The sequence below is a fragment of the Phalacrocorax carbo genome, chromosome 6 (assembly GCF_963921805.1).
Source record: "Phalacrocorax carbo chromosome 6, bPhaCar2.1, whole genome shotgun sequence".
Classification (NCBI taxonomy): domain Eukaryota; kingdom Metazoa; phylum Chordata; class Aves; order Suliformes; family Phalacrocoracidae; genus Phalacrocorax; species Phalacrocorax carbo.
The window spans coordinates 4,828,416-4,847,168 of record NC_087518.1 but is presented as its reverse complement, the minus strand read 5'-3'; the positions used below and the strand labels follow the sequence as shown (position 1 = coordinate 4,847,168).

The 18,753-nt window shown below is 40.0% G+C and overlaps 1 protein-coding gene across 1 annotated transcript in view; it reads right to left on the bottom strand.

Annotated features, from left to right (window-relative positions):
• The window catches only part of PDZRN3 (PDZ domain containing ring finger 3), a 148,215-nt gene that overhangs the window by 124,437 nt on the left and 5,025 nt on the right, over positions 1-18,753 (bottom strand). The window contains exons 2-3 of the mRNA XM_064453451.1: positions 16,467-16,553; positions 15,208-15,315 (exon numbers count right to left, since the gene is read on the bottom strand). Of these exons, the coding sequence (XP_064309521.1) occupies positions 15,208-15,315; positions 16,467-16,553 (195 nt within the window). The remainder of the gene's footprint in view (positions 1-15,207; positions 15,316-16,466; positions 16,554-18,753) is intronic.

Below are 18,753 nucleotides of genomic sequence, written 5' to 3'. Positions count from 1 at the left end.
GCTTTATATTTTCTTACATGTAAAGCTGTTCCAAGTACCAAACTGCTAACAAAATGGAATCACATTTTATTGTTCCTCTAATTTTCCACTAAGTTTTACCTATTTGTTTGTTGCTGGTCTCTAGCTTTTTCCATCTTTAGCGTTTCAGTTTGACTCAAACTCTCAGCCTGCTCCGAGTAGGTGGTCTGTAACATTAAACCACCAAGCAATCAGTTTTATGTTTTCCTTTCGAACTCCAGCCCCAGCTTTCTTTTCACAAACAACGGTAGGAAATCCTCTGTCTGACATAGTAAAGGATAAAGCAAAACAAAAATCAGGCCCATTCGTGATTCAGAGATACCCTTAGTGCTCTTACTGCCTAAAATGCTACGTGTTTTGATATAATAGTAGACTTTAATCGGAAGGCTATTTAAATGGTAGACAAAGTAATGGCGGGGAGAGAACAACGATGATAATAAAATGTAGCTTTAGAATTGACCTTGATCTTAAATTTCCTTTTGGTTGGATGTACAAATTTTTAACTGTGGAGCTTTTGGAGAATAAGTTTAGTTAGATCATGCCACAAAAAAAATTTACATTCAGAGAAGAAAAGTAATTTTAAATAACTTGGATGCTTAGCAATAATGCAAAGAATGACGTGTCTCTAAATTGCAGGGAGTGGTAGAAGTTAATGTGTTTCAGTTGCAAAGTCATTATTCCAGGTTCCCAGCCTGTGTCTACTCTGCAATTAATGGCAGAAACTGTAATTTAAAATAAGGAATAGAAAATGAGTGCACTGTAACAAAAATAAAGGGAATATCCTCATAAAGGAAAAAAACCCAACATTTTTCCGTTTTCAAACAGAAAGCTAATGTTGCATTCATTTTCTTAAGAAGATAATATGTATTAATCTGTAACAACATAATATATGGTGGTTCACTGTCTTGTGTCAAAAATGTAGTTTGCCAGGAGAATAAAAGCAGCTAGTAATCTGGGCATTACCAACTGAAGAAAGTAAAAGTCGAGCAGTTTGCAACAACTGCGTTATTAAGTGGGAGACTGAAGTAAAAAAATTTGTCGTTGTTTTCCATAAAATTCTTCTCAGGTGTCAAATACCACAATTTAGATTCTTCAGTGTCTAGTTAAGGTTTTACATGCTCAAAGGAAACGTAAAATGAGCTCACATCTTTCATAGATCAGTAGATACGCCATTTGTGGATTATTTTTGCATGCTTATAGACTCTGACACTCACGAGTAGTACCTTAGACCCCATTTAAGCAGATGAGTAGTCCCTTTGGCTTTAGTAAAACCACTTCCATACTTAAGCATTATCATACGTTTTACACGTTCAGGCTTTTTCTCCCCTGTAAGAGTCAGCTTATGGTAACACTATTTTCGTTAGGGGCACAGCTTTGCCCCTAGAGATTCCTGCTCACCTACAGATCATACTGTAGGCTTGCATGGTACTTACAATAATAGTTACAATAAATAGTTCTAAATTTACTTTTTATCATTAGATTAAAAAAGATTTTACAAATGTGACCATCAGGTCTCAAACTCACTTAGTGGGATCTTCACCACTGACTTCAGCTAGAGATTTCTGCCCTAGCAGAGATCAAATTAATTGGACACAATGCTCATTACTTCAGGTCAGAATTTGTCTTTCCATTTTTAGCAGCTTTTAAAATACCGTCCGACTGACCTTGGCTACTTGCTTACTCAGACAACTTCCTTTGAGAAAGGGATTGAATGGTTTGAAATCTTGTGGTTCGCAATTAACAACTCGTTGACTAACAAATCAAGAATAGCCATAAACAGAGACATTTATTCTTTTAGTGTGTTTGACATATACTTATTTCCATAGTCCTTTTTCCCTGTAAAAGATGATGCACATCATCTGATTGTCTGAGAATATGAATGACTTAGTGTGGTGGTTAGTCCGGCAGCAAAAAGCTGTCAAGACCTTTCCCAAGACCTCCATTTATAGCATTAATTTGCATTCTTCTACAAGGATAAGTAAATTCTACCATGGTTTATCGCTTCATTGACAACTCACTTTAATTAAGCTGCCATGATAATTGCATTTCTTCCTGAAACTCCAGAAAAACACTTCCTAAGCAGTTAAAAGTTTTTGGGTTTAGGTTTGGGGTTTCTTTGGGTTTTTTTTTGAAGGTTTTGTAAAGAAGGGGAATGAAAGGGTTGCAATCAGACACAAACAAGTAGTAAGGGCCAGACTGTGCCATCCTTGTTCAGACAGAGCAGAACCTCAGGCTATGGAATAAGCCAATGGAAAGCAAATTATTTTTAGGGTAAGTTATTATTCAGGATAAAAGGGACTGAGTTAGTGACAAGTGTATCATCTTAGTTCTGGCTGTGGGGTTTTGGTTCTTTTGTTTGATAAATCTGTTTGAATTATAACACAGTATTCAAATGCAAGCATAAAGTCTAAGTAGGGGACTAACGGTGCATCTCTCCCATCTGGAGGACTCAGGCACGCTACTTTCCCCAGTTCCTCAGCTTATGCATGAAATTCATTTCATCGCAAAAGAAACTTTACAGCATCTCCTCGACTCCCCTTAACTCCTCCCTATTTCTGCCTGGGGTACATTACTAAAATGTTTCTCGTTAATCTAATGAGCTCGGGTGTCTGACAAAGAACCACTGCGGTGCGTCTGGGGACGGCAAGCTGGGAAAACAAACTGAAATGCGCGGTGTCAGCCCAGTGAAAGTAGCCTTTAATAGTCTATAAAGCTTGGAGATTTGCTGGACCCGGCAAGAGGCTAATATATTATCTATTGCTCTCTTTGACACCCTTGCTCATTCCTGTGTTTATTACTTGCTTCTAAAGTCAGCTGCTCTGCAAGTCTGCAAATGCCTTCTGCAATGAGAAATCCACAAAGGGGGCAAACAAACTTGCTTTTGGCTAAACTTAGAGAGGAGAGAAAAGAACATTTTAATTAGCAGCAGGGGGTAAAACTGAAGGAAAAGGTTCTAGTTGCTAGAGAAAGGTTTGTAATAGAAACAGTCAGCAATTCCCCTGCTGCAAAGGAAACTTTGCCTACAAGGCTTTTAAGAGGAGAGAGGCCAAAATGAAGGGAAAACAATGAAAGGTTATATTAAAAAAAAAAAAAGCATCGGTATGTACTGGCTCCTTCAAATACAGGAAGGAATCAGAGGGCTGGCTGTGTGAACTTCTAAATTAAAACAAGAGTTGCTAGCAGGACACTTATGAACTGTAACTGCATCTCAAGACAGTTCATTGCTTTATGTTCCAAATCGTTTGATGCTTACCACTGCTAAAGGCAGGCTGGGAGAGGCCAGCTTCTCCTCAGCCTACAGCATAAAAAGTGCCCCAACTTTTACACCAAAATGAGAGCTGGGGATTCTTGACAAACCAGCAGCAGAAGAAAGGTATTACTAGCAGAGAAAATGCAAAAGTGAAAATTACATAAATTTCAGTTTATTGCAAGTGTATGGTTAAGACAACTGCCGCGACTCAAGTAAGGAAGAGACTCTAACTCGGTGCAAGCCGGTGACCCTGAGAAGCGCAGCTCCCAGGGCTTGCTTGTGTGTGAACGTCCTCACAGTTTTTAGCAACGTTTCATATTCTGTGACACTATCATTACCTGGCTTTTGTTTGTTCGGGTTTGGGATGAACTAAGGTTTAGAGAGTTTGATACACAGTTTTTCCAAAGAACGCTGATTTAAGAATTCTTCCTAACTATAGATGTGAGATTACTTTATGACTTACATTACATGAATGTTAGCCTTGATTCTGAATGAACAAGGGAGACACAAATATTCTTCTCTTTGCATGAAATTTACATCAGAAAAAAGCACTGTACAGAAAGGGGCTTATTTGTTCTTAGGTTTCAGCAACCGATTATAAACTTCCATACATATGTAGGTATGGAGATCTGTACTAAGTTCATCAAGCATTTCTTTTTTAAAAAAACAAACAAAAAAGAAAATCCCAAAGTGCTTAAAAGTTTGTGTCAGAACTGTGGTCAAAGAAGTAATTGTAAAAACCTAAGGTAAGTGCAGTGGTGTGCCTGCCCAGCAGGCAGGCTGGTTTGCGCAGGGTTCCTGGTGGCTCTGGTTTAAAGCCATGCCCTTGGCCATATTTAATTCAACAGGTTAGACTGCATCTTCGTGTAGAACAACATGCCATCTGCTTTCCGATCAATCCCACCTTTGTCTTTTACAGTGAGTAGAACTTCCTCTGCACCAGCAGTATTATACTGCTGCACAGACTCAGCATTTAGGGAAGAAAAAAATGTCCTTTTTTGCTAGAGGGAATACAATTAGCCAGAAAACAATGGTGTGTCTCCACATGCCACACAGGAAGAATAACTTAAACTCCCAACTGCTCTATATTTGCAGATCAGGCTGGATACGCTGGGATTTCCAGTGAATTAAATGGGACCTGGTCTGAGCCAACAGTCTGTGTTCGGTTTACGTGTGCTATGGCCGTAGGAGTCTTTTCTTTCTCACCGTGACCTTCTTGTCAAACCACAACAGATCTCCATTCAGAAGCATACTCTTAGAAACATTATAAGCCCTAACCCGCCCCACAATTTCAGCAACAAAATATTTCTTTGATTATCTTAAATAGTATCTTTTGCCATGACATGGCTTCTTATTGATCAACAGTAACAGAGTTTGAAGTAGCAAAAATAAAAATAATCACCCTATTCACTCAACTTGTGAAAGCTCTACCTAGAGCCCGTTACTATTGACAGTCAGATTTTGGTCTTAGAAAGCGAGGGTTGTTAAAAGAAAGAAGAAAAAGATTTTTGTTTGGAAATCAAGTTAGAGAAATACACTTCAGAAAATGTTGCAAGGGTGGAGATCAGATGATCTCTTTGTGTGTTTCTTCAGGAGGAAAAAGAAGTTATGCAATTCCAAGCAGTCATGTGGTATGGCAGCTGCTAAGGTTACTGCTAATTTTTTATTAGAGCTGGCCAGAGCCAGAAAAAGGTCTGCTTTATAAGCAAGACCTTTTAAGAAATAAACTAAATCTTCCTGAGCTGGGAAGCCTGCAGAACTGAGAGAGGAGAATAAGAAAAAAATAGCACTAAAAAGTTTTGTTTTTTTTTCCCCCCCCCCTCAAATGATTCAGGAAACATTTTTACTCTCCCTTCCTGTTGCTGGTTACTTTCTCATATTCATCCCATCAATCAAGCACACACATACACATATATATAAAAAATATTTACTAGCTTTCAGCTCAAATTCCTGCTCAACCCCATGGCCCAAAAGAACTATTCACACACACGACATGTACGTGCTTTTATTCACCCAAGGAAGAAACGTGCCCTGGGCTACAGGCTTTGGTTGACCCCGCTTGAGCAAGGGGGTTGGACTAGCTGGTCTCCAGAGGTCCCCTCCCACCTCAGGCATTTGGTGACCCTGTGAAACATTTAATGATTTTATTCTGATTGTTAATCTTGAAGGCGGGTTCCAAAATCACCAATATCCTTGTGATATTTTACAGGCCTGAGCACCTGTCGCTCATGCCTTTGAAAATATGAGCATAAATTAAATTGGCTCCTGGGCCAAGCTTGATCACCAAAGCTTGTATTTGCTTTCAGTGTTGCACTCTCTTGCGTGCTTCAGAGTTACTTGGATAAAGAATAAAGGCGAGTACTTCTGCGTAAAATTCACAATGCTAAAAAGAGACCAGCCATGACTCTTCATATGCCGTCTAATCCAGTTTAAACAGGAATTCTGTACTGCTGGTAAATGGACCATGTAAGCAAGCTGTGGATACTCTACGGGGGTTATTGATGGTAACTGTGTCGGTGTAAAAGGGTATATAAGAAGAGCCTGCTGTAGGGTTTACTTTTTGTGAGATCTATATGTGAAGTCCTAAAATAGATGTTATATAAATTAATGATATTTTTAAAAGGTTACTTAAACACCAGACTTCAGCAGACTATTAAAAAGGGGCTTACACCATCAAAAGATATTGTTTTCCAGATTCTGACTTTTTTCCACCTGCCTCACGCAACTGAGGCACATTACACCTTTAATGCATGATTTAAGTTGCAGATATGATGCTTGTGCTCTTTGGGAATTGCATGGCCCAAAGCACATTACTCGCCTAGTCCTTCACAAAAGGAATAATATCTCTGTTGCGTACACAGCGACGGGACGTGGGTCTCTACCACACAGTGATCCATCCACACAGCTGGTTTGTACCACTCCTCCTTCTGCTCGTAATGAATTCTCAACCGGCCTCTTTTCAAGTATTATTCCCCTCCTCAGTCTTCAAAACCCAAGTTTACTTTCTGAGGTAAATTCCCTTTACAGTATAGGACTTTACAGGTTGAAGCTTTTCAGAAATGCTACACCGTTACAAGAAAACTAACATAATACAAACTTACTTGGATACTAAAATGCCTAATAAAGTCTTAAAAGCAACAACTTAAATACCATAGTCATTTAAAAGCCTCGGTGCTGAAGCAAAAAATTCTCCAATACTATTACTGTCAGCCCAGTACTGTTTCTATTGAGAAGAGTTTAAAAACTTTGCAAGTCCTGTAGTTGCATAGGGGAACATAAAATAGTGAGGTTATATTCTTAAAAAATTTATTGAAACATCATGCATAAAGTAGGGAAGTAGCCAATGTTGGAATTAATTTCCCAATGCCGATAAGTTGTCACCTCTTAGTGTTTAAAGCACAGAACTGCAGTTAATTGTGAACAGCTTCCAATTTTTCATGGTGCAAAGAACAAACTAATTAGGCAAAGGAAAAGATCCTTATGTATGAGAGAGAACATGAATCTAATGCCATTATTGCTATACAATTTGATATAGTAAATTTGATCAACTTCTAATCAAGTACCCTCATTTTCCACGTTTTCCTGTTTGTAATGTTTCATGTCTTATCATAAACTAATGTTTAGCAATTCGGAAAAGAAACAAAACCCCATACCCCATATTGGAATATATTATGTTTACTATCAAGCAATAAGACTTTATTTGACTTAAAAGCTACAAATGCCATTAATCAGAAGTGACTTTGCTTTATATTTCTTACTAGACCAGATTCCAGGAATTCAGTTCAGTTTCCATATTTTGTGTGTGTAAAAAAGGAAACGTACTGATGCAAAGACAGCACAGTTAAGGCACTGGTGGCAAGTAGCTCTGTGTGCCATGCTCCTGTTCTGAAGAACAACCCTATTAACAGAATAAACGAGGTTTGAGCTGCAGGATCAGGATTCAGGATTCCCAGGAAGATTTGGTGACCCTCACACATTCAGCACTTTTCACGTTTGCTGGACAAATTCCATTTTTAATGCCAAATGAAAAGTTCTGTAAATTTTACTCAATTTTACTGCATTTTGAATAGCAATGGCCTGAGCTTGCTTTGTTTTGTCAGTTAATTTGCACTTACTTTATGCATATCTCTTAGTACAATTGACATGGTAATGTACTGCATATGTACTAAATTAAGGATGATTGTGTCTGATTGCCCAATTATTATGATACAAACAAAATGTGTGAAAATAGTTGATAGGACATTCTTTGTGTTTTCTTTAAAAAGACTCAGTGCATTCAAAAATCTAAAAATAAAATCTAACAGTTAATCATAATGGTTTGGCTTCAAATGTGGAAAATTGAACAGGAGATGATTTAAAATGCAAGGAATTGTACCACATGTGAAAAGATGATTGAATTGTCCCATTGTTATATGGTCTATATGCCTCCTTTTAAAAAAGTTATTTGTCTCTTGGAGTCTGACACGTTTCTCCTTAGCTAGAGAGAATATGAAACAGCTATTTTTCACTTCTTTGAAAGAGTAATAATTCATAACGCCAAAAATCTAGATTTCTCCAGTGGTCTGTATTTTCTCTTCCACGCACGCATCACAGCCATGGGCTGACCTGCAGCATCCTGACTGCTCCCGTAGCCCACGAGGCGACTCACCAGGCTTGTCCTCCAGGGCAGGACAACCGTCCCACCACGCCATTCAAAGGACAGCCTCTCTTTGCCTTTACACTGGACAGCCTGGCAAAAGGCAGGCTAGGCCAGGCAGAAGGCTCTTTTATCAAGATAATTAGCATGGATTGGTTTACCAGAAACTGGTAAACACAGCTGAGGGTGAATGGATGAGGTATTTCATGAGCTATGTGATCAGGCAATACATGAGTCAACTGACCGAGTCCCTTGCTTAATGTGAGATTTGACAGGCCTGGAAATTATCAAAGTGGTTTGCATTTCCTTTCCAATTCCTGCTCCTCGTGGTACCAAACGAGCTAATAACCACACCAAAGAGAAAAGAAAATGTAGGGGGTTGGGCATATGCTATATAATCTGTGACTTTCACTGGTTTTAGAGAGTTATAAAATGCTATCTTACCGACAGAATTTTTCGCCCACTTTCCCCATCCCTATAGTTATGAGAAGTTTGATGCAAGAGAATCTGAGCTGGAAAGTGTACTCCTCATAACCACTTCTTTTTCTCAAGAGCGATTTCCCTTGTAACCATGTAATTCCAACACAAACATGAACAACATTATTTAACTCCTCTGCAGGGGCTGCGGATGCTACACCCCAGCCCGCCCAAGCGCAAAGCAGCCCCGGCTTTCACCCTCCGCAGTCACTGCCCCGTCTTAGGGCTGTCAAAGGGTTTCCGTGGGGTACCGCTGTTTGTAGAGAGTAGCACGTGAGAGGAATAGGGATGGTAGGTTATTTCCAGAGGAGAAAGGGCAACAGGGCTGTCGGGAGAAAATGCTGAAGCGAGGAAGTGCCAAAGCGCAGCAGCGAAGTTGCAGAGCAAACAGCTATTGTGGAAAGCTGAGCAGCTCTGGGAACCGCTGGCAGGCAGGTGCAGGGGCTGTCTCCTGGGGCTTGGAGAAGACCCTCTGCTGGAGGAACCTCCGAACGTGACCTATGCCAACAGCAGGCTTTGGGTTTATCCCCCATGTCCAATTAACTTCTAAATAGTTTGTGTAAAACTGGAATGGCTGCAGCCACTCTGCACGTATGTCAGGAACAAGGACAAAGTTCTACAGTTAAACTGGTTTCCTTCCCCCAAATTCAGTGTGGGCAGAGCTTCATGAGGGGTCCCTGCATATACCCCGGTGTGGCTCAGACACCCTGGCACCACTGGTCTCTGGGTCAAGCTAAAGTGCTGCTATCAGGGAAGCTCTTATAACAGCAGCACCTTTCAAGAAAAACAGTATCCTTCCTAATTCCAGTAGCGGCAATTATTTTCTCTGATTTGTGCGCAGTTGTCATGCCCCCATCTCAAGAGCACTGAAGGCTTTACAGGACAAATTCCATATCAGCTAAAGACTGATACCAGGCTGCTTTCAAGTACACTGTGTTAGCAAGGAAAGCAAGAGCAGAGAGCAGCGCAGCATGGAGGGGTCTTTGCAGAGACACAAGGGACACCGACACCATAACCCCACTATTTTAAGTACTGTTACACATAAGGGATCTACTCCTGAGTTTAGAGAGCTTTTTTAGATAATTTAATTACCCCTTTTTCATTCAGCATGCCCTTGAGAGCAATATTCTAAGCTTCCACAGATCAAAAATGCCCACATCATGCTTAGGGTCAACACGCTGTGCACTTCTATTGAAAAGAAGAAAGAATAAGATGGTGTGGAAATTTGAGGGGAGCTCACGCACAACCTTTTCGAAGGTTGCAGCATAAAATGTCCTTATAACTCGAGCTCTGCAGAGCTCAAGAGGCAGAGACCATAGGTCCATTGTACCAGAAACAACATGGCTTTCTTTGTCTGCAACGCTTACGTTTTTATCCCATCCAACCTATTTTTCTTTTTTGTTCATGGGAAGGACAATAGTACAGCGTTTAGTGTAAAAATCCTGCTGTACCTCTTTGGTTTGTTCTCTTCTTGCTGTCTGGCCCATCCCCTTGCTTCCCCACCTCCCTGCCACAGCTTGGGCTGTAGCGCAAATAAATTTATGAGAGGAAAAAACGCAGTGATAACCAAGGCTGCCTGTTTTCACTTACGTTTTCCTCTTACGGTTATTATTATTCCCTTTTGACCAAGCTGCAGGATCTATGTTTTAGCACAGGCGTGATGCTGGTTTGTAAGATACCATTAACAGATATGGACAAAGGGCTTGGAAAGATTTCTAGGAGTATAAACTCTCAAAAAAGCTGACTGTGCTGTAGCTGCGCTCACTGCCCCGTTGTGTTCGCTCTCCACAAATACTCTAATGTGCTTGCGTGTCCCGGCAGGAACGTGAGCAGCCAATTTTAAGTCACTGTCTGAAAATGTTTTCTTCTAGAAAATTAATTCCTAAGTGTATGTAGCTGCACAGTAAATCTTGCTTCCAGAGCTGAACTCTTCCATTCACAACGATGAAAAAATTCCGTTTAACCTATACGCTTGTCAGAGTTCAGCCCGTGCTTGCAGTAAGTTGCCTGCAAGTAGCTATAGGCTTAGGTTTATGGTATTAAACCTGGCATAATTTTAAAAAGTCCTCATCAGCAAATGAGAAATTGAAGGCCGTGTTCGGTTAATAACTTTACTGATTATTTGTGGAGGTCTCCTGTGAGGCATCTGTGAGTGGTGATAAGCGAATAGGGCGCACGGGGCAGGGACAGCTGTGTTCTGACAAGAAAGCCAGGCTGGCAATACACTGAACCCTTTCAGCCCAGAGACTCAGTCTTGTGGAAAAGCTAGACCCCATCACGCACCAGCAGACCACATGAAATGTTTCTTCATTTATTCATTCACTCAATTTTAAAGCAGTCCTTGCCTCAGCAGCCGATCTTTCTTAGCGGGTATGTGTGGCTGACAGGGAACGCTATGCCACGTGCCTGCCAGCGCATCCTTTCTTGCTGTTCCTGCGTGGCTGATGTACTTCCTCTGTGCTAATTTGACTTTTCAGAGGCTACGTTGTTAACGTGGCTACCGAATTCATTTTGCTGAAAGCCGCTCAGCCACCTTGTGCGAGCAGAAAGTGGCTCTGCCAAAGCAGCGCACGTACTACAGGGTGAACAGGGAACCCACAGCAAACAGGACATTTTGCTTGTACGCATACAGTAGGAGGAGATTTGCTAAGAAGTTTCATTGTTCTTACGTATAATCTGTGAAGAAATCCACGTAACAGAAAAGCAGCCTATAATTTGTAGCAAATGAGTGTGGTTTGGGGAAAATCAATCAAATACACTAGGACGTGTTCTCAACTCTTAAACTAATGATCCTTCCTGTGAGCAGCATGAGACATGGGGCAAGTCCCAGGTGGCATAAATCCTCCTGGTTTCAGCGGAGCTGTGACAGTTTATACTACCTCAACAGTACCCTAATTGTGCTTAAAACTTTATAAGGTGGCAAACAGTCAGCGTTTCAAAAGCCGCCTCCTTTCTAAGCAGTCCTGAAACTAAACAAACAAGTTTACTAGTTAGTGAGAAGAGAATGCCATATTTAATTTATAATCTTTCAGAGCTAATGTGCTTAAAAATAAAAACTCTGAAAAATCTAATTTTGTCTTAAGAAATGCCAAGCAGCTGTGTAGAGGAGGCATTCATGGCCGGGACTTGAACCAACTTCTGTTAAGAGAGGAAATTAGGACCATTTTGTTACCCTGACAAAAATGAAATCTATGAGAACAGTAATTCCTTTGCATAAAAATCAATAGTTTCAGCATGTTTTTAAACAGGGCATTTTGCTATGGAACATCTTAACAATAATTCAGTAAATCACTAGTACTGGACTAAATCAGCTGCTTGCTTTGAATGTTTAAGTACGGAACTGCATGAAAAACATGTAGTCAAACCAGAGAAAATCTTATACTATCATTACTTCCTCACTTCTAAAGAAATTGTGAAAGATCTGGAAACAGATATGGGTAAGAAGCATTGGTTTACACAGAGCAGTTACAAATAGACCAAGATCCAAGTCTTTAACCCTAATCTGACAAGACCTTCCAGAAGTTATTTCCCTGTATACCTCAGATTACCCATTTGCAAAATAACGATAATATTAATAAACAGTGAGGGGAAATTATTAAGCAGTTAATAGACATAACACGATCTTCATAGTCCTATGTAAGCACTAAACATCATTATTATTTAACAGATTCTGCAAAACAAAGTACAAGGGGAAAAAGGGTATTTCTTTGTATTTGTTTTATGCTGCTTTGAAAACTGGGTAGCACAGGCCAGGCAACATTCATCTTGATGTATGTCGTTTAGCAGTAGAAGCATGTACTTCACAGTGGTATTACTTATGTCAATGATATACAAAGGGCCAAAGAATTGCTTTTACAGAAAATTCAAGACAATTCTTAAACGTGATTAACTTCTTTGCATTTAACCTTCTGAAAGATACAGAACAGGAAATCCAAATCATGTAAGGAAAATACATTTAAAAATTATCTCTGACATAATTCAAAGATTATCTCCGTATCAGTTTGTTAGGGGATAGAATTTGCAAGCAAATATCACTACAACAATGCATTTGCTATCAGCTATAAGCAGTACTATGCATATGTCTATATTTTACACTGCCTAATCCCTGCTCAGTAATTAGAAATGTTGTGACAGTTCTGAAAATGAGAAATTACACTCTTATCTTATGTGCTCCAGAATGCACCCACCAGAAGATCTACAGCAAAGGAACGTTTTCCAAAAGGAAATCAAATAATTTGTGTTTTACTTCATGGTAAATTCTCTGTGGTGGATTCTGGAATTAATTTTGGAGATTTTATACTCAGCAGAGTTCTTTGTGAAAGATTCTATTTAAAATCATGCTGGTGATACATAAAACCTTAACATTGAATGAATAAGTCAAAGAAGTTCTAGGTAGCTAAATTCAGTTCTAGATAGGCAAGTTATGATCCTTCTTTTCCATCTTTCATGCTTTTGAAAGCAAACGTGACCTGCTAGGATGCTCCACTCTCTACGCCAAGTTCCATCTGAGTCCTCCAGCTGTGTCCTGCCAGTCACAGCTCAATCCGTAAATGAGTTTTCAGCCAAACAGCCAAATCGAAACTTTGGCAGTATGAAGGTTAAAAAAAGATTGCCTCTAGAAGGACACCATCACTGGATGTTACCTAATTGTCATCTAGATCATTTACAGGTATCTCAATTATCTAAGACAATTGGATATTAGTATGATAAAGCTCACATAGATGCCTTGATGCAGGAGGTATCCTACCCAAGGGGAATCAAATCGCATTAGCTGGGCACCATTCAGAGATTGCTTCAACAGGACACTCCTAATCCAAACTCAGAGGCTGATGTACAGGCACCCAAGTCAACTATTGGGAAACAATGTGCTAAATTTTCATCGACATCCTATATATATTCAGAGGTAAGAAGACTGAATATGAAAATGAGTTTGTGGTCAGCACAACAAGAGTTGTCAACACATGCCAACTCATGTCAGCACATGGGTTCCTGCTACGCTTCGTATGTTACAAATACAACAGGTCACTCTAGCGTCTTTATTCTGGGATTTTCTCTTACATGAACATCTAACTTGAACTGTGGAAAAGACCCTGCACAAACACCGCTCACACAGGCACGACTCCACTTGGGGAGGAGACCCAGCCAAGAGGTGCAGCAGGAATGCTCACCCACCCTGTCGTCCTGTGTGTTCTTCTCAGGTTCTTAGTGTGCATCCAGCGTAACAGTATTTAGCTGCTTAGCCTGGCCAGCGCTAACGTTGCCAAATGCTAAACTTGTGGGGAAATGGAGCAGTAAGGAGGGATTGGAAAAAAAGCTACAAAACCATCAAAGCCGTAAGGAGGGAGGACCCTTGCAACAGCGAGCAGATGCTGCGGAGCCCGTGGAGGTCAGCTGCCCTCGTCCCCTGCGCCATGAGCGAGGGTGACTTCTGCAGACAAATGCCGCATGACTGCAATTACAGACTGAGTTACAGTGCTTACCCTCAAGGAGGCTGAACCGGGCTTGCAGAGAGAGCCTAGGACATTTCCTAACTTTGGGGTATTTGATTTTCCAAAGTTTTGGTTTTCATACAGTTGTTTGGTTTATGTGACTATGTTCTACTTCAGAAACGGATGTCAGCTTTTCAATAATGCTTTGGGGAAAATACACGCTTATGGGAACATTTTCAGTTCAAACAAAATTGAATGGTTCTCACAAAATTGTCCAGACCTTTTCGCAATTATGTTACATCATATATATAGTTAAAGCAACTCTGGATCATTTCACAGCTCAGCTTCTTATCTTTTTATAGTTCTGCTACTGTGGCTCCACTCTTTCCCATATGAAGAAACTTAATTAATATTTTATATCCTAACTAAATTGTGAATACAATTTACCATAACGGTACAGAAAATAGCAAATACCCATTGTCCCCTGCCAACAGAAAATCCTTAACAGCTGTTTATTGCTCATTTGCAAAACATAAGAGCAATGGAATTCCATTACTTAGAGAAACTGGCTGTTCCATGATATCCTTGGCAACAAACACCGCACTTATCTTTTTGAACAATAGACTCTCAAAGTTTCTCCAGCCTACGAAAACAAGACAGTGAAGAATACTTTTTCTTAACTGTAAAATGCTAAACAATGGGAACTGACTCACAATCAGCTGCATTTTGTTTCATGAAAACGAACCTTTTTCTCTCCCCAACCCCCCCCCCAAAAAAAAAAAAAAAAAAAAAAAGAAGAAATTTGCTCACTGCAAATTGTGAGAAATATTTCAAGCAACCATCTCTTTCACAGGAAGGACTTTTTATTGAGGTCAAGACTTTGGCAAAGTGAGAAGAAATTCAGACTGCAAACTGAGTAATATAAAAACTTACAAACAACGTTAAGGGAGTTACTTAGGCACGTTTATAATAAACCATACAGAAACTGCAGAGCAGAACTTTTTTCTAAGCGTTCACAACTTGGTTTTAGAAACCAAGAAAAATAAGATCATGGTTTGCACCACAGATATTTCACATATGGTTTTAACTGAATAACTTACAAGTTTCCAATAGCTTTAAAAAGAAATATCTACGGCATACCAGATAGATGCTAGCTCCTCAGAAAGTCAGGACTTGCACATACCATCCATAATCTGGTTTCTATATTTAGGTGAGAACCATACCTAAAGCCATGAAGGTCAGCACAGAATCAAGTCAAGCATATTTTAACAGACATGTCTTCCAGACTGTGTTTACCACGGTACATTTCTCCTAAACCCGCACTAAGCATCAAGCCATTTGAAGACCTGGGATGGAACTCGCACTATTAAAAGAGACCGGATGGTGTATTCACATACCTCAATAATCCTGTCATGAATCTGTAGCCCTCCTTCCTTAGCAGCAGGCCCCGTGTCAACTATTTTTGATACAAAAATTCCTTCACTAGATGAACCATCTTGATTGTCCTTTAAGGATGAAAGGAAAAATACATTATTGTACCTTGAACTAACTCTAATTTGCCCTCAGCTAAAACCTGTCCAGGTCACAACAGTGCGTGTCATTTGAAAGAAATATTCTTACTGATGTCTTAATATGGAATTACTTTGTGCTAATGAGAACACCTGATTACTCCCAAGTTGTAAGATTAAACAACCAGGAGTGGACTTCCATTGGGTACATTAGTTGCATGATAATAATTTTCCTCTGACTTAGGCCAGCTCAGTAGTAATTTTCATGACAATTATTCTTAATGTAAAATCCAGTGAGACGGAAGCCTGCTTGCACATCAAACATAACACAACGGTGCATTTTTATTTTTAGATGTGCAGCTCTTCCTCTAGAGGCTTAAAAATAAAACCATGAAAAACAACTTATACCTAACAAGGTATTTTCATATTCCTGTGTATTGTGTCACCAGCTTCTACCAGCACAGAACAACATCTCAGAAAATTGGAAATCTCTAATTATATAGAAGGAATAACTTTCAAGTGAGTTTACTAGAAATAAATCGTGATCAATGTCAGGTTTCCGAGTGGCCAAGAAGTAGTTCTGAATACTTTCTTACTAGGACAAGGTATAATCCACTCCTTGATCTAATTAAAGACATATGCAGCAGCTCCAGCCAACAAGCATCCAGAAAAAATACATTAGTGAGTGTATGGTGCAGGAAACATCTGCTGAAATCATAGAATTCAAAAGTAGGTTGTTTAAGTTACATCCCTTCACCTGCACAGAGAGCTGCTTAATCTCTGGTGGAAAGGAGAGTAAATAACATTTTCTTAATGAACTGTAAAGGGCCTAAAGCTGTGGGCCCTGAACTCATGCAACATCTTCAAAGCAGTATGGTCTGAGAAAGAGATACCACGGGTTTCTCCATTTTGGGAGTGACACTGCACCAATATTAGCATTGCTAGCCGTGATGATGTGCAAGAGCAAACACGTCGTGACACAACAGACAGTGCAGTTAATAGACATCCAATAGAGATCTGAATATAAGATTTGCTCTGAAAGAATCCCAAGAGAACCAAATGCTTGTCAGCAGCATTTTTCCTCTAAGTGTTGACCTACATGCTTTTCCCAACTGGAAAGGGCAAACATATTTTAACAATTAACATACCACGCATGGTCGGCCACCAATAATATTAAATCCAAGAGAGCCAGAGTCACGATGGAGGACGAGAGTCAGTGCTTTAGTTTCTTCACCCTACAAAGAACAGATCAACATATTCAGACCATTTGTGTGCACTGCTAAGTAGAACAGACAATACTTCTACCCAGGTTTGTGGGGTTGATAATTTCTTTTTTTCCCCCATGTAGTTTAGAGAAAAATGTTTAGAACAACTTTGCAGGAGCAAAGTGAGCAGCTCCCAGCCTCCGTGCTCCAGCCATCCCACCGTCCTCCAGCAGCGCTCCTCTGCGAAACCCACCCTGTAAGATTTATGTGTGGTTTTTATTGAGATCTACAGTGAGACACTTAACAGCAACAGAAGATATTTATACGTAATACTGGTTCCTGCAACTACTTGACCTAGTCATATGTGACATGTTATGTAAAATACTCCATGTTTCCAGTAGTCAAATTCTTGACTTTCCCAATGCTTGAGGGTGACTGAATCTTAGGACTGCATTTTTATGTTGCTTCTCTTTAGTGCAGCTAGCATTGTTTTAAACAGGATTAAAACATAAGTGTTATACAACAGAAATTCTCTGGTGAGTTTCAGAAAACAACATTAAACAGAACTGCTACAAATTGTACAAAAGGCCTACGATGCCAACCGCTATCCACAGCACTGGCCTTGAATGACATTTTTATTTGGAATTTTAACACTAGCAAAACAGGAATCTTCCATCAAGGAAAACCATTATGTTAAGTCCCTAAAATATGGAATTCTGCAGTGAACAGATCTCTGACTAGACAAGAAATGTACAACAAAGATAGATTGACTGGACCTGTAGTATTTGGGGGAGTGTGTAAACATGATCTGTTGTCCTGTCCTCTTACCCCGCCTTGGTCCTCACTACAAACTCGTACAAGATGTCCTTTATGACACAGTGACGCTACTTAGGTCTGTTAACTTTCATTAAGACAGAAGTAAGCGAACGTACTGTTGAATACAACTAAATCCTCACAATGTACTAACTTCAATCTCAATCGAGTGGCTGTAATTTACAGCACATCCCTACAAAACTATCCAACAGACAACTGCAGAACACCACAAAAAGCCATCTGAATTAACGATTTGTTTCTTTAGAACTCAGAATAGGATCGGTATGTTGTGCATCTACAGATACATATGAACCCTGCTACCTCCAAGATCTTTTTCCTTTGTTTTATCCAAAGGGTGAAAAAGTTATGAACACAAAAACGTTTGAGGAAGTTATCTTACAAGTCTGGTTTTCATAACCAATTAATGACAAAAATTACAACAGTTACATTGTAATTCTATGCAGATGTTTTTAGTTTGTGCGTTTTTCTTCTAACATGTCAATTTGAAGTTGTCAATCAAATCTTAATGTCTATTAAACTCATAAAAAATGTCAAAGTAATCCTGGGTTACTGCATTACTCCTACAGATTTGGGGATGATAACAAAGCCCAATTGCCTGCCAGTTTAAGCTGGCGGAGCTCCACTGAATTCACGCTCCGAGCTCCACCGCAGTGGAGCTGTACCAACATACTCCACCGGAAAATCTGGGCTACAATTTTCTTGTCAGTTTGTGATCACTAGCTTTCCTGCAGGTCGAATAATAAAGACTTGGACCTGATACAGAGAAACGTGAATAAGCTCGGACTGAGTTTGAGTTTGCCTACACTCGTCATCAGTGAGAATTAGGTACCCAGAAGAGGACTGAAAAATGAAGTAAATGCTGTTTCCCTGCAAGTCTTCAGACCCAGACCTCAGACAGGATTTCAAGGAAAAAATTTCCAAGCCTGTGAGACCACTTTCAGGGACTGATGATTCAGGATTTGGAAGACAAGGACACGCTAGCGCCACTGTTTACTTCCCCTATTATGCCTTTTTAAGAAGGCAAATCAATTAGGACAATCAAGAAACAATTACGACATTGCTCTCAAGACACTGTCAGTAATTAAAGTTGAATGTTTTCATTAAAGCCTTCTTACGTGGCTATGATTTGATGTCTTTATACCTAGCAGAACAAGTATTAAACCAGGTGGGTTTGAATGAGTCAAAAGTTGGAGGGGGGGAGGGCAGGAAAGCTAATGCTGTTTTTTGTAGTTATTCCTGAAAAATGTCCACAGGGGTTTTAAAGAAATTTTCCAGCTAGTTCTGATGGATTTGGACACTGTCTCGGATGCAGCAGCAGCGTCGTGTTCCGGAGCAGAACCCACATGTCACCGCAGAGCACTAATCCCACCATCTGTGCAGAACTGCCCGGCACCGG